The sequence below is a fragment of the Penicillium alfredii genome, assembly GCF_028826965.1.
Source record: "Penicillium alfredii strain IBT 34128 chromosome Unknown utg000005l_segment0_segment0, whole genome shotgun sequence".
NCBI classification, from domain to species: Eukaryota; Fungi; Ascomycota; class Eurotiomycetes; order Eurotiales; family Aspergillaceae; genus Penicillium; species Penicillium alfredii.
In genome coordinates this window covers 2,965,085-2,978,985 of record NW_026622702.1, presented here as the reverse complement: position 1 = coordinate 2,978,985, position 13,901 = coordinate 2,965,085, and the positions used below count along the sequence as shown (strand labels likewise).

The 13,901-nt window shown below is 51.3% G+C and overlaps 9 protein-coding genes across 9 annotated transcripts; 8 read left to right on the top strand and 1 right to left on the bottom strand.

Moving 5' to 3' along the window:
* Positions 1-742: 742 nt before the first annotated feature.
* On the top strand, positions 743-1,525 carry NUU61_004551 (sterol desaturase family protein; the record flags this gene model as incomplete). Its single annotated transcript, XM_056655133.1, has 1 exon — positions 743-1,525. The coding sequence occupies one exon, from the start codon at positions 743-745 to the stop codon at positions 1,523-1,525; it is 783 nt and encodes a 260-aa protein (XP_056513160.1).
* Positions 1,526-2,105: 580 nt separating this feature from the next.
* Positions 2,106-3,020, top strand: NUU61_004550 (uncharacterized protein; the record flags this gene model as incomplete). The annotated part of the gene is made up of 1 exon (XM_056655132.1): positions 2,106-3,020. One exon carries the CDS (start codon positions 2,106-2,108, stop codon positions 3,018-3,020), a length of 915 nt encoding a protein of 304 aa, XP_056513159.1.
* A 1,596-nt stretch (positions 3,021-4,616) lies between these two features.
* NUU61_004549 (uncharacterized protein) lies at positions 4,617-4,889 on the top strand (the record flags this gene model as incomplete). Its single annotated transcript, XM_056655131.1, has 2 exons — positions 4,617-4,649; positions 4,722-4,889. The coding sequence occupies 2 exons, from the start codon at positions 4,617-4,619 to the stop codon at positions 4,887-4,889; spliced, it is 201 nt and encodes a 66-aa protein (XP_056513158.1).
* A 276-nt stretch (positions 4,890-5,165) lies between these two features.
* Positions 5,166-5,687, bottom strand: NUU61_004548 (GFA family protein; the record flags this gene model as incomplete). Its single annotated transcript, XM_056655130.1, has 2 exons — positions 5,166-5,519; positions 5,604-5,687. The coding sequence occupies 2 exons, from the start codon at positions 5,685-5,687 to the stop codon at positions 5,166-5,168; spliced, it is 438 nt and encodes a 145-aa protein (XP_056513157.1).
* A 329-nt stretch (positions 5,688-6,016) lies between these two features.
* NUU61_004547 (uncharacterized protein) lies at positions 6,017-6,286 on the top strand (the record flags this gene model as incomplete). The annotated part of the gene is made up of 1 exon (XM_056655129.1): positions 6,017-6,286. The coding sequence occupies one exon, from the start codon at positions 6,017-6,019 to the stop codon at positions 6,284-6,286; it is 270 nt and encodes an 89-aa protein (XP_056513156.1).
* Positions 6,287-7,494: 1,208 nt separating this feature from the next.
* NUU61_004546 (uncharacterized protein) lies at positions 7,495-8,454 on the top strand (the record flags this gene model as incomplete). The annotated part of the gene is made up of 4 exons (XM_056655128.1): positions 7,495-7,552; positions 7,648-7,798; positions 7,855-8,003; positions 8,069-8,454. The coding sequence occupies 4 exons, from the start codon at positions 7,495-7,497 to the stop codon at positions 8,452-8,454; spliced, it is 744 nt and encodes a 247-aa protein (XP_056513155.1).
* A 539-nt stretch (positions 8,455-8,993) lies between these two features.
* On the top strand, positions 8,994-10,708 carry NUU61_004545 (acyl-CoA dehydrogenase family protein; the record flags this gene model as incomplete). Its single annotated transcript, XM_056655127.1, has 4 exons — positions 8,994-9,603; positions 9,664-9,889; positions 9,943-10,311; positions 10,372-10,708. 4 exons carry the CDS (start codon positions 8,994-8,996, stop codon positions 10,706-10,708), a joined length of 1,542 nt encoding a protein of 513 aa, XP_056513154.1.
* A 302-nt stretch (positions 10,709-11,010) lies between these two features.
* On the top strand, positions 11,011-12,141 carry NUU61_004544 (proteasome inhibitor PI31 family protein; the record flags this gene model as incomplete). Its single annotated transcript, XM_056655126.1, has 2 exons — positions 11,011-11,194; positions 11,255-12,141. 2 exons carry the CDS (start codon positions 11,011-11,013, stop codon positions 12,139-12,141), a joined length of 1,071 nt encoding a protein of 356 aa, XP_056513153.1.
* A 412-nt stretch (positions 12,142-12,553) lies between these two features.
* Positions 12,554-13,845, top strand: NUU61_004543 (serine/threonine-protein phosphatase; the record flags this gene model as incomplete). Its single annotated transcript, XM_056655125.1, has 6 exons — positions 12,554-12,715; positions 12,779-12,820; positions 12,874-12,979; positions 13,062-13,595; positions 13,648-13,720; positions 13,773-13,845. The coding sequence occupies 6 exons, from the start codon at positions 12,554-12,556 to the stop codon at positions 13,843-13,845; spliced, it is 990 nt and encodes a 329-aa protein (XP_056513152.1).
* Positions 13,846-13,901: the final 56 nt, after the last annotated feature.

Sequence of the window (13,901 nt, the reverse complement as noted above, 5' to 3'; positions counted from 1 at the left end):
TGTAGGTATGAGGGTCTGGTGAACAGAATAGCAAGAGTGATCAGCAAGATGATAGTCAAGACTTGAAGTGGGAAGGAATACTTCCACAGAATGACTACATAGAAACAATATCTCTTTATAAGTAATACATATGAATTAGATATTACAATACCTGCCTCGGCAGAGAGCATTTTGACATTCTTTTCTGCTGCCATCCAAGCCCCCAACCTAGTGGTGGTGGGCTATACGTGTCAACATTTATGCCGGCACCTTCTTTTGACACTGCCTCCCATAAAACTAAACATCCGACCAACCAATAAGACCAATGCATACCGCAAGAGACAAATAACTTCAGTGATGAATAACTAGCTCTAGATAACTAACCAATTAGCTCATTTCCCCCTCCACCACTATCCGTGGTAGATGTCCCTATCAACCTACTCTTTGCACATCAATGCCCGAGGACATCCCAAAACTCCCAAGAAAAACACCAACACTCTCATGTCTTCACATGCTAGTGTTGTATGAATAAGCCTTTGGCGTAGTACAGCTTATCGTGTTTGTTGGGCCGGCATATCAGAGCGGGGGATGGATTCACGCAATTGCCTCCGATTCCTACCACGCATCACGAGTAGTTCGGCCGGATGATGAGTCCATGGTATTTAATAATAATGAGGTCTAAGAATGATACAGACCGCAAACTTCAATTGTGCCTTTGCTCCGTTCCAAACAATTCCAGACCCCTTCCCTTCTACCACACCAAATGACTATGTTGCTAGATACTTTCTGGCTTGAGCTTGACAATTTCGCCAAACTCTGGCAATATGTCTGTACCACATACCCATATGGCCTTGTTGAATCGATAGTAGGGACAGTGGTCCTCACTATCGGTTTCGTGGTCCCAGCCACTATGTATCTGGTGATGGATCAATTTCCAAGCTTTGCCAAAGCACGCAAGATTCAGCCATGGGAGAAACAGCCGACGCCAGAAAAGACTCGCCAGGCCATTATCTACTCGCTTTTGAACTACTTCTACACCTGTGCCACCGTGTTCGGCTACCACTGGCTACTTGGCTGGCGCACCTCGACCTACCGGTTCGAACCCGAGCTACCCACTCCCCTCGGCTTTGTCACCGAATTTGCATGCGGAATAGCTCTTCGAGAAGTCATCTTCTACTATATCCATCGCTTGCTTCACCACAAGTGGTTTTTCTGGATTCACCAGAAACACCATGAGTTCAACACGCCTATCGGGTTTGCAGCGATATACTGCCACCCGATTGAAATGCTGGTTCAGAATGGCCTTCCCATCGCTCTACCTCTAGCGATATGTCGTGGTCATTTCATCACACAGATGCTTTTTGCTACCTATGCTGTATGGGACGCTACGGCGGCGCACAGTGGTTACACCTTTGGTCGGCTTCCTACGCCAGAGCTTCATGACTTGCATCATGAGAAACCCCTTCAACACTATGGCGTGGTTGGCTTCATGGACACGCTGCATGGTACTGACCGGTCACCAATGAGGCCGTCTCGATTGAAGTGATTTTCAACCTCAAAGCCTGCAGGGGGTACGACAAGGGCCACGCGTATTAGTATGGTACATACTTTCTGGTTCTTTGGATTCAGAGAGGGAGAGGGAGTAAGAGAGACAAAAGAGACAGATGTTTGAGATTGGTCAAGTTTCTCTTTTGTTGAGTACCCACTAGGATGACAGATAGAAACCACCCCTTAGGAATTCAACATTATGTTTCTATATACTTCCACCGTCGTGGCGACAACAGGTTCCCAGCCGCTGATGACGAAACCTTTCCCAACAGATTGAATAACGTCTTCACCTTCGGGAAAAAAAAAACACGGCTTGAACGTTTCGGGTATACCAAACCTTTCTGCATGAAAACTGCGCTATGTTGTACTATATGCAGGATGCCAGAAATGAGTGCCGTTGTGGATGATCATTTACGTTCTGGGACGAGGCATATCGAACCATAGCGATACTCCATCCCAACTCCACGGCACTATGAGATCCGAGCACTCTCAGGCAACCAATTCCATTATATAGATGGCCACGAAGTCACATCCCTATCAAATATCAGTTCAGATATACTCAACTCATTGCCTTCCAAATGAATCTATTGAAATACCTATACCTCAAAATTGTCGCACTTTTCCTCAGAGCGCTGGTTCGACTTCACGGATACAGTCTTGCCTGTCCTGACGCTGTCTACTTCATCCCCTCCCGAGACGACAAACGACCGATCAAAACGTTTGTTTACGAACCACGCCAGAAAGATGCGAATACTGCCACCCCTGTTCTAATCAACTTCCACGGTGGTGGATATATGGTGTCTGCACACGGCAGCGACGACGAGTTTTGTAAGCAGATGAGTGGGAAAGCAGGACATACAGTACTGGATGTCCAGTACCGAGTGACACCCGAAAATCCGTTTCCTGCGTCATTGCAAGATGGCGAGGATGTTTTGAATTGGGTCTTGGGGAAGCCAGATTGCTTTGATTCATCGATGGTCTCTCTGTCCGGATTCAGCTCTGGCGGAAACCTTGCACTGGCACTGGCCACTTCTTCGAATTTTCCACCAAAGATTATTCATACTGTCCTGGCTTTCTATCCTGCCGTTGACTGCGTCCCAGACCCAAGTACCAAGAAGGCCCCTGTTGATGGGGGATTCCCACTGCCACCCTTCCTACTGCGTCTCTTCAGGAGTGCTTTCATTCCATCGTTCGAGCTTGCCAGTGATCCTCGAGTGTCGCCGATTTATGCAGACCCAGAGCGGTTCCCCCTGAAGACGCTGTTTGTCACTGCATCGTATGACAACCTGGCGGAAGAAACTGAGCGCCTTGCTTCTCGGATCGCACAGCTACCTGGTCGGCATGTTGTTTGTCATCGCGCCGAGAACTGCAACCATGCATGGGACAAGTTTCCTTGTTTAGGGGTTGAGGAGGTAAAGGCCAAGATGAAGGTATATTCTCTTGCTGAGGACTTGCTGCAGTCTGGGTTGTACTATGTGGCTCCTGCTGCTTGAATGTTTTTGGCAAGGGTTTGTTGATCCTCGGAAGTTGTGTTTGCCTGTTCTTTCAGTTGCCAACACTTTTTGGGACCTTTCTCAGACACGTTGTAGCAGTCATATTTACTGATGAATACAATCAGAGATGGGGGATTCTGTCAAGCATCTACAAATAGCCCACATGGTATTCAGCATTGGTGGGACTCCAGAACGGGATATAAACGCACCGTTGCAAACAGCTGCCCAGGAAAGAACGGCAGGACGTATCACTTGAAGTCATTTCCTCGAAGCTCAGCATCATCCTTTGTCCGGAAGGAATAACGAACAGATCTCAGAGCCCATGGTTATTCAATCTCGGCCGACTCAGTGTCCTTCTCGCGAAAGCCGGAAATTATATTAGGAAGGCCAAGAAGCCCCGGCGATGTTTTCAATATTATGGTGACGCTGGACTTCCCATTCATCGCCGAACACAGAAATATAGCGAGTATAAGTCCACCCTGCGACACTTTCGAGAGAAACACTTCCAGGATCGAAGGTGTCATATGTGACGACGATCTGCTCCATGAGATGCATCTTCGCAGGCATGCAGAAGAAATTCATCGTCTCAGCACTCAACGGAATTACTCTCAAAGAAGATATGGGATCAGACATTGACACTGATTAATTGGGAAGCCTGTAGGGTTTATGCTAAATTGAAGAAATCTGATTTATTTTGCTTGGGAATAATCAACCTTTTGATGTTTATTATATTTTCTGTGACAGTGCTCTAGTTTCTACAGTTATTAACTATTAAGTTACTGAATCTATCAATATCACACCTCGCTGAGAAAAACGTAGCCATGGAACATGCCGTGCGCGTTAACAACATGCTCGTGGTGGCTCGCCCACGAAACCCCACAACCCTTTGTCCCAAAGATCTCTAAATCCCCCCTAGGAAATTTGAGGACTTCGACTTCTGGGTGTTAGGTAAGCCAATGTGAGGGTCTCACGTATGCGAAGAGGCGAATCACGTCTCGAGATCATCGGAGAACATACAGACGATATTGACGTCGAGACATATATGGACATGTGTGCCTTGCGATAATCTTTCCATGCATACTATTACCTATCGGTGCCGAGAGAGCATGCTGGCGATACAACGGAACGGACCGGCAACCCAAGTGACGACAACAGATTGCACCTAACATCACTCTGCCAGGTTTTGGCCTTCACCCTCCAAGCTCTGCAAACACTGCTGCAAGATATTCAGTGGCGAAACTGGGTGGTGAGGAGACTAGTGACATGGGAAATAATCGGCGACGAATGACTGCGTGTTTGTGCACTCCACCTGGCACTTTTAGCCCCGAACCACGACGTGCTTGGTATAACAAAGCTCTTGATCTGGGTGTGGCATGGGAATGGGACAGTCTGGACAAAGATGGCAATCCACAATACCCAGGTCTCTGTGACCATCCATTCTACAAAATGGCTTGACATACAACACCGATGTGATTGTCATCTGCCAGGCAGTGTGGGATGACTTCCCAGAGACTTTATCCGAGGTGAGAGGAGACCAAGGAGGCTATCCCAAGTCTACACTACTACAAGACCATCTTATTCCCGGCGGTACCCTCCATGAATATCTCCATTATATTGGACACCCACATGGTAAGTTTCATCGAGTGTGGTGAGAAGTATTGGTGTGGCCTTGCTAATGTAACTTCAGTTATTGACAAAGAGTATATCGATGGCTCGGGTCAGAAGGTATTTGGCTATGATTGGGAGAAATGTGTGGATCTTGCATCGCTGTTTGAGGCCGTGGAAAATGCAGATAACTATATGTTTTTCGGTATGGCCATGGCCTTGAAGCCAGTAGAGTGGCATCGTGGGAAAAAGATGGTTACCTAGGAGTCCTATCTCGTTCTTGTTTTGTGTTGTTTCTCATGTCGTTTTCGTGGCCCTAATTGCTGTACCTTCTCTACATCTTTCCCTTGTAGAAAACATTTATTTTAATACCCTTTTTAATACCCTTTTTAATACCCTTTTTACTCAGCCTCCTTTTCTTTCTCTTTATTTTCTGCGGAATATTTCCGTCTCTACCTAGAGTTATCAGAAGACAGCTACAAATCCTTATACTCGAGGAAATCTCATACTCCCCCTGATTATCACACCTAACCACTATCTCTACCACATCCCATTAATCCTCTGCACCCCCTCCTGCCCCAGTGCATCCGTCCAGCGATCCTTACGCTGGTGATAGATCTCCATGCTCAACTTCCCACAATTGGCCCGACTCTCGTCATCTAACGTGCCGGACTTGACCACAATCATTCTGTCCTCGCCGCTGGGCTGCGACGTGAGCGGCGAGCCGCAATTCGCACAGAACGTGCGCCGCACCTGGCCGCCGCGGTCGTTGCGATCTAGGTAGAGTTTCGGGGTGCCCTCGGTGAAATTGAGACTGGTCTGTGGGACGATGATGTTGGCGGAGAAGCCGGAGCCGGTGTAGTGTTTGCAATTGGTGCAGTGGCAGAGGACGATCTTGGAGATTGGAGATTGAGGTTGGAATTAGCATATTGAGTGTGTGTATGGAAGTATGCTCGTTTAAGTGCAAGGCATGCATACCTCGGGAACAGGCTCGGAGGCGGGTAGGTCGATGCGGTAGGTGATGTTCTTGCACAGGCAAGACCCGGTGAAGGATTGGGACATCCTGGGTAATCGGAAATTGAAAATAGAGAAACCGACTGTGTTTTGTTCCCATAGAAACAGATCTAAAGTAGAAGAGGTAAAATGGTTGGCATGAAACTATTTACTCCCGATGACGTGTGGCTGGCGTCAGCACACGTTGTATGACATTGCTCACCTCATAGATTGATTAAAATACCACAAAATAAACAGCAGCTAGGAATATGAATCGACATTATGTGTAGCTCGTCAATGGAAATTAGAATGTAATGGACTTTCAACCGCTCGCTTTATAAACCATCCACGGACCAATTTAGTCTCCTCTGCCATACTCTTATAGAGATCCCCATCCCATGCAAAGCACAGAAGCAGCGAGCAGCATGGTAGAGGCTTTCCTCACGCTGAGTCTGTCTCCACTCGATGTGCTGGTCGGAGTAGGCGTTGTCGACGTCGACGTAGTTGCTGCCGTAGGACTGTCGTTCGACGACGGAGGCGAGCTGATGGACGAGGAAGCCGATGCTGAAGCTGAAGTGGTCCCCGCGGAACCTGTCGTAGCAGCCAGAGTCGATGGGCTCTCCAGACTGGTCTTGGTGTCAAATGTGTCCCCTCGAGGGAAGCCGTGATCATCGAGATCGTAGGTCTTGGTCATCCAGCTGCCCGTCGGGGTATGGCTAAAGGACGTGGGAGCAGGCTTCCCCTTCACCGTGACGGTGTCGCAGACAACCTCAAAGTTTGAAGATTCCGTGTCATTACCCATCATGCACATGAACTGGTCGCTCCAATGGTACGGGTATTTATCGTTGAACCGGTGAAAGGCCGGGTCGACCTGGCAGAGCGTGGCACAACTGACAGGGTACGCTGGATGATCAGGGCTCGTCGGCGCAGTGACATTGTAGACAGGACCGGAGCAGCACTGCGCAAAGCGGGCAGCACTGTTGGAGCCGATCGGCGGCGTCTTGCAGATGAGGCCGGGCAGATTCTCGGGCCATTCCGAGAAGGCTCCGCCGTAGACCTCGTTGAATGTAGGGTTACCGGTACAGTGGTTGGAAGGCATTGTGGAGAGCGATTGGCACAAGGAAAAGAGAAAAGATAAAAAAAAAAAGGGAAAGAAAGAAAGAAAATCAGGAGGCTCTGTTGGGCATTGCCAAGCGTCTTGGATATATTCCCTGCTAACTCGACTTGATACTAGCGGGCTCGATAAGCGAAGCAACCCCAATGTTCAGGACTGCAAGGATTGCAAGGATTCAGCTACCAGCCCTACATGTAATGTGGACAGTGTTGGTTGTGATGTGCATAAGCTATTATCTTTATCACTGACCAGTGTATATAGTACAAGCAAGTACTATCCAAGGACTATCCAAGGACTATCCAAGGACTATCCAGGCCCCAATCCATGCCAGATTGACTCTCGATCTCTCCCAACCTTCTCTTCTGACTCCGCTCGGCGGGGATTTCCGATAAAGGCGCTAGCACATCCCCACATGGCCCCAAGCGAGAAATATCAGCAAGGAGAATGCTCCGAGCATCGCAACGTGAGGCTTCAACCACGAGGTGTCTGAGTCATTTCAGATCAAGTCAAAAGTCCCCGATATCGATCCATGGATGCTCCTTCACTTGTCTCTTCTGACCACAAGCCGGGATTTGCAATTCTGCAAGATGATCGCGGTGGGTCTGGAGACTTAGACGCTGAGCCGAGTCCCTGGGGGCCATTTTATTAATAGCGAAACCCGGCCGATCGTGATTTTAAACTCCTTCTGCTGGACTTCTTCCTTGCCATCTTCCGCGCATCCTTGAAGACCGTGAGATTCGCACGGCATTCTTCTATCGCAGAATGTCCATCACGAGCGAGCCCTATTTCCAGGGGTGGTTCGTGGAGCCCAGCACCACCCGTGCGTTTTCTCCCCCTTGAGCACATCTCCTGAAAACAGTTCAGGAGCGCGACACCGAAGCCCCAGGTTCTCACCCGCTAACCATCTCGTCCCAGGGGCAATCATCTGCCCAACGACCCAGGTCTTCTCGATTTCCGATGGCATCGGCGATTGTTTAGAGAAAGATGCCACGGCAGTTGCGACCGGATGTGCAGCCCCGCATGATGGCGCGACTCTATTCTATGGCAATGGCGGCTCTCACAAATGGTGAGCATATTCGGCTGCTGTGTTCCCGGCCTGTATACTCACACAGAATCGCACAGTGCATCTGACCGGACCTGTCGGACTATGATAATCCCCCACACGTCGCCCCATGGATCGCCTGTTTTCACGCATTACATGTGTGTGACCTCGGGCTGGTCGTATAGCACACTCTACCGAGTACACCCCACGGAAAGCGGATCCAACTCGGGTGAGTTCTCGCCATTCCCTCGAAGATATTCATCCATCGTACTGATCATATTCGTTCTGTGCCAGGCACCACCGAAACTGTCACCAGCCCACCCAGCACGTCGGCCAGTTCCACCACAGATTCATCATCCAGCTCGAGTGCGACTGGCACTGGTTCTGGGGGTGGTGGCAGCAGCGGAGGCGGCTCCTCGCTGTCTGGTGGCGCCATTGCAGGAATTGTCATTGGGTGTGTTGCGGCCGTTGTGATCGTGGTCCTGCTTCTGTTCCGCAAGAAGATCATTGCGTGTTTGGGAGGAGGACGAAAGCCCCAGCCGGTGGACGCGCCCACGGAACTACCCAGCCATACGGCGCCAGTGCACGAGATTGGAACGTCTGGATCTGTTGTTCATGAGATTGGATCATCGCAGGTGGGCGCAAGTCCTGTGACCAAACCAGAGTCACCGCGGCGATGATACCCTTGCAACTCGAATTATAAGATACCCAGCCGGAGAGATGTAATTTTAATTGTGTTATTGATGTCCCTTGATCCTAGTAAAGTGGAGGTGGAAGTAGAAGTATAAGCTTGCGCATATACTATGTACTGGTCATATGATATCCGGGGGTAAAACACAAATATAAACTATGCTATGAAGTAGTGCGACAGGGGTAAGTGCAGATTGTCGATCAAAGATGGGTCGTGGACTGTCCATGTGAAGTCGATTACTGTTCACGATTTATTATTCGCGACTGCATTTTCGAACTTCTCTAGAAGGATAATTGTACTAGTATCATGTTGAAATTATCATAAGCATTATTCCAAGGTGATCTTATTCTTTCATATCCTTTCATATAATCCGCATCTAGGGAGAAGTCGTTACATCATCCTCCTCGGCCCTCGGCCCAACACTGTGACCATCGCCAGCGCCGTGATTGGCAGGCCACAATCCGGGGTATTTACATACCAACGCACCCATGACCTTCCCTCTCAACCACTAACTCCTCTACACCCAAAATGCCATCCCAAACACTGACTCGTGCCGAGGTCGCCAAACACACCACCGAGGATTCTCTCTGGTGCATCATCGACCACCGGGTGTACGACCTAACCGATTTCGTCGATGCCCACCCCGGCGGCAGCGTCGTGCTCGCCCAAGTGGCCGGCCAGGACGCGACTACCGACTTCTACAACCTGCACCGCCAGGAGGTGCTAGAGAAGTACCGCGAAGACCTCTGCATCGGGACACTCGAGGGCGAAAAGCCCGAGGTCATCGAGCCTACGCCTGGCGCGCTGAGTCCGGTCCCCTATGCGGAACCGCTGTGGCTGCGCCCGCAGTTCAAGAGCCCTTACTACAAGGAGAGCCACCGCCGCCTCCAGCGTGCGATCCGCGAGTTCACCGACAAGCACGTCACGCCCGAGGCGCAGGAAAAGGAGAAGGATGGCACGTATATCAGCCAGGGGCTCATCGATCGCATGGCCGAAACTAATATCTTGGCTATGCGGCTCGGCCCTGGGAAACATCTTCACGGTCGCTCGTTGCTCGGCGGTGTGGTCGATGGGAAGGAATTTGATTATCTGCACGATATGATCATCGCGCAGGAAATGGTGCGCGCCAATGCTCGAGGTGGGTGGTTCACTATGTAGGACCGCGAAACTATAGCTAACTGCTCTTCCCTTTGAATAGGCTTCCAGGATGGAAACATGGCCGGGATGGCCATCAGTCTGACTGCCGTGCAGCAATGGCTGTGGGATCCTGCTCTCAAGGAGCGCATTAATGGAGAGGTGTTATCTGGCCAGAAGAAGATGTGCCTGGCTATTACTGAGGCCTTTGCGGGCAGTGATGTCGCTGGACTGAAGACCACTGCTGAAAAGACCCCGGATGGCAAACACTACATTGTCAATGGCACCAAGTATGCGAATGATACCGGCCCTGCGTTAAGGTACAAAAGCTGACTGTCTACAGAAAATGGATCACCAACGGCATGTTTGCCGACTATTTTGTGACCGGCTGTCGAACCGAGAAGGGATTTTCCGTGCTTTTGATCCCGCGCGGTGAGGGTGTCGAGACCAAACAGATCAAGACCTCATACTCGACTGCGGCGGCGACCGCCTACGTGCAGTTTGAGAACGTCAAAGTGCCGGTGCAAAACCTTCTCGGTGAGGAGCACAAGGGGTTCATCGTGATCATGAGCAACTTCAACCACGAACGCTTTATGATGGTGGCCGCAGTGGTGCGCATGTCGATGACGATCGTAGAGGAGTGTCTGAAATGGTGCAACCAGCGCATTGTCTTCAACAAGAAGCTGGTGGAACAGCCGGCAATTCGCCAAAAGTGAGTTTTGCTACATGTGCTCAATTGTTTTACCCTGATTCCTAACCCTGTCTTCTGCAGACTCGCTCGCATGATTTCTCTCTCTGAGTCTAACCAGGCCTGGCTCGAGTCTATTGCCTACCAGATGTGCAACATGACCTACGCCGAGCAAGCGGCGCACTTGGGCGGGCCGATCGGACTGCTCAAGTCGCATGCCACGCGGGCGGCGCAGGAGATCGCTGACCATGCCACCAACATCTTTGGTGGACGTGGACTGACCCAGACAGGCATGGGCAAGGTTGTGGAGATGTTCCACCGCACGTACAAGTTCGACGCCATTCTGGGTGGGACCGAGGAGATTCTGGCGGATCTGGGGGTGCGGCAGGCCATGAAGAAGTTTCCCAAGGCCATGCTGTAACTCTCTTAGTCGATTTTTAGTCAATGTGGCTGTATATAGTGTGTGTGCATTGAACATGACACATGAATTTTGGGCTCCAGGGTATAATCCATGAATACCCAATCTTCCAAATTGGACATCACCGAGCCTCAAGGCACCAAGGCATCAAGGCACCAAATAAACTCGAGCGTGGGGCAGCCGGAATATTGTCCCTCCGACGCCACAGCTCTGACGTGAGGGAGCTTTGGTCCCGCTTCGTCTTCTATTCCAATGTTGCCTAGCACCTCTCAAGTTCTCACAACTTCCAAAGACACCATATCGAAATGGCAGGTCCAGATGTACTGCGGCAGGATAACATCCTGGACATTGCAGCCAAAGCAATCCAGCCCCAAGGCGATGGTCAGCCGAGTCTCAAAACATCCTATGAAGCCGTGGCTCTGATCGGCCATGCTTGTATGGCGGCGGTGGACTTCAGGCTGGTGGGACTCGGGGAAGACCACACTATAGGTATGTGATTCCAGAGCTATTTGACCCTGGTTCTATCTGACACTTACTGACTTCCCCAAGATACATCCACAGAGAGTCCTACCCTCCCCGCAGAATGGAACGCTAACTCTACATGTGCCTTTCGGTATGCACACGCGCAGTCGTCGATGCAGTTCCTGCTCAAAGTCAGTCGGCTCGGGAACAACGCTGTGATATTTGCATTGGCCCTGGGCGACGACCGCACCAGCTCATTTGACCTCGCCGTCAAGGACTACACGTCCGAGTCCGCCCTCCCCCTATCCTCCTCAGACAATCTCACAGGTGCTCTGCGCGACGTGTTTATCTCACCTGCCCGCCTAAACGATTTAATCGGATTATTCAAAATCAACGTCATCCAGAAGCTCGCACCCGGGCTGTACAAGGAAGGGTATGAGGATACGAGTCAAGTCTCTCGAGAGCGACCCGACGAGCAAAGGCCACGAGACCCCCTCCGAGACGACTCGCTCCCTCAGCCTGCCCGTCCCTACCCATTCGATGATCCCCTGGCGGCAGCGCCTCGCCGGCCCAACCCTCCGGGAGACTTTGCCCCGCCAGGGTTTGAGGATGAGTTCGAGATCTACCGCCCCCCGCACGGCTATCCGCCAGGGATGGGTAGGAGAAATCCATACAATATTGGAGAGCGTGACCTGTATCCTCCGGGACTTGGTCCTAATGATCCTCTTCGGGGCACCATGGGTCCCGGCTTCGGGCCCCGCGGCGGTGGCATGCATCCCACGTTCGACGACCCGCTCTTTGGGGGATCGGGCGGATCAGGGAATGGAGAATATGACCCTCGCGCACCACCGGGAGCACGATATGACCCTGTAGGTCCGGGCGAGCCTCCCATGGGACGCAATCGCGGACCATTTGGTCGAGGATTCGGCGGAGGTTCTGGCGGATTCGGCGGGTTTGGGGGAGATATTATCTAGGTGCTACTAGTAATTGATGATCAAATGGAAACCATGAATTTAATATCATTTGAAGAATTTCCATGCTTATCGTAGAAATCATGTTTATTTGGCGCCATACTTGCACCGACGTAGGTGGAGAGAGCGGTGTGGCTGGAGCGTGGCGCAACCCACCCAAACCTGCCCTCCCCAACTCTCATCTCTTCTCCCTTTCCTACGTCGCCCCCAAGTCCTTCTCTCATCCCTTGAATCGATCTAGGGAAATTGTCTTGCTGCTGAATTGATATCTTTTTCTTACTCCTGCGTTCCTTGTTTCCTTGTTTCTTGGATTTTGCTGCCTGACTCCCCCGAATTCCTGTGTGCTTTTCTCACGAGACCGCCCCTCCACCAGCTGGCCCCTCCTCCTTTTCAGCCCGGTGTGCACCCCGACACCATGGATAACAACATGGAAATTGATACGGCGCGGTCGCCCGAACCCCACCGCCTCTCGCCCACAAGCGACCCCGGATCCATACCGACACTGGACGGGTGGATTGAGAGTTTGATGACCTGCAAACAATTAGCGGAGGAGGATGTGCGGCGGCTGTGCGATCGGGTGGGTGTCTTGTCTCGTGGATGATGGCAAGAGATCTCGAATTGATGATGTGCGTGTGTATAGGCAAGAGAGGTGTTGCAGGAGGAGTCGAACGTGCAGCCAGTGGTATGTTGTCTCCGGTCGGGTGGCAGCCCACGCAGCCCACTGACAATCGATAGAAATGCCCGGTGACGGTGTGCGGTGATATACACGGCCAGTTCCACGACCTAATGGAGCTGTTCCGCATCGGCGGTCCCAACCCGGATACAAACTACCTCTTCATGGGTGAGTGGTGTCGGTCGGAGTGAGAGTGGGAGTGGATGTGGAGAAGCTCAATTCTAATTTTGTCCTCTGTGTGTCTTTGCAGGCGACTACGTCGACCGCGGCTATTACTCTGTTGAGACCGTCACGCTCCTGGTCTGCCTCAAGATCCGGTACCCGCAGCGCATTACCATCCTCCGTGGAAACCACGAGTCCCGACAGATCACCCAGGTGTACGGGTTCTATGACGAGTGCCTCCGCAAATACGGCAACGCCAACGTGTGGAAATACTTCACCGACCTCTTCGACTACCTCCCCCTCACTGCTCTCATTGAAAACCAGATTTTCTGTCTGCACGGTGGGCTGAGCCCGTCCATTGACACCCTCGACAACATCCGGTCACTGGACCGCATCCAAGAAGTCCCGCACGAGGGTCCCATGTGTGACCTGCTGTGGAGTGACCCAGATGACCGATGCGGCTGGGGAATTTCTCCTCGAGGTGCGGGGTACACGTTCGGGCAGGACATTTCGGAGGCGTTCAATCACAACAACGGCTTGACTCTGGTGGCACGCGCGCATCAATTGGTGATGGAGGGATATAACTGGTCGCAGGATCGGAATGTGGTGACCATTTTTTCAGGTATGCATCGTGGAGTTTTCGGTCTGAGGGGCATGTCGCTGATGAGGTGCAGCTCCGAATTACTGTTACCGCTGCGGCAACCAGGCCGCGATTATGGAGATCGACGAGCATTTGAAGTACACATTGTGAGTAACACCCTTGAAAACAGAGCTACGTGCAGCCCTGACTCCAGCGCAGCCTACAATTCGACCCTTGCCCCCGAGCAGGAGAGCCTATGGTATCGAGACGCACACCCGACTATTTCCTGTGATAGATTTCATTTCCTGTCCTTCAGAAGGCTACTGGACGAGCGACGGAAGGGGACTG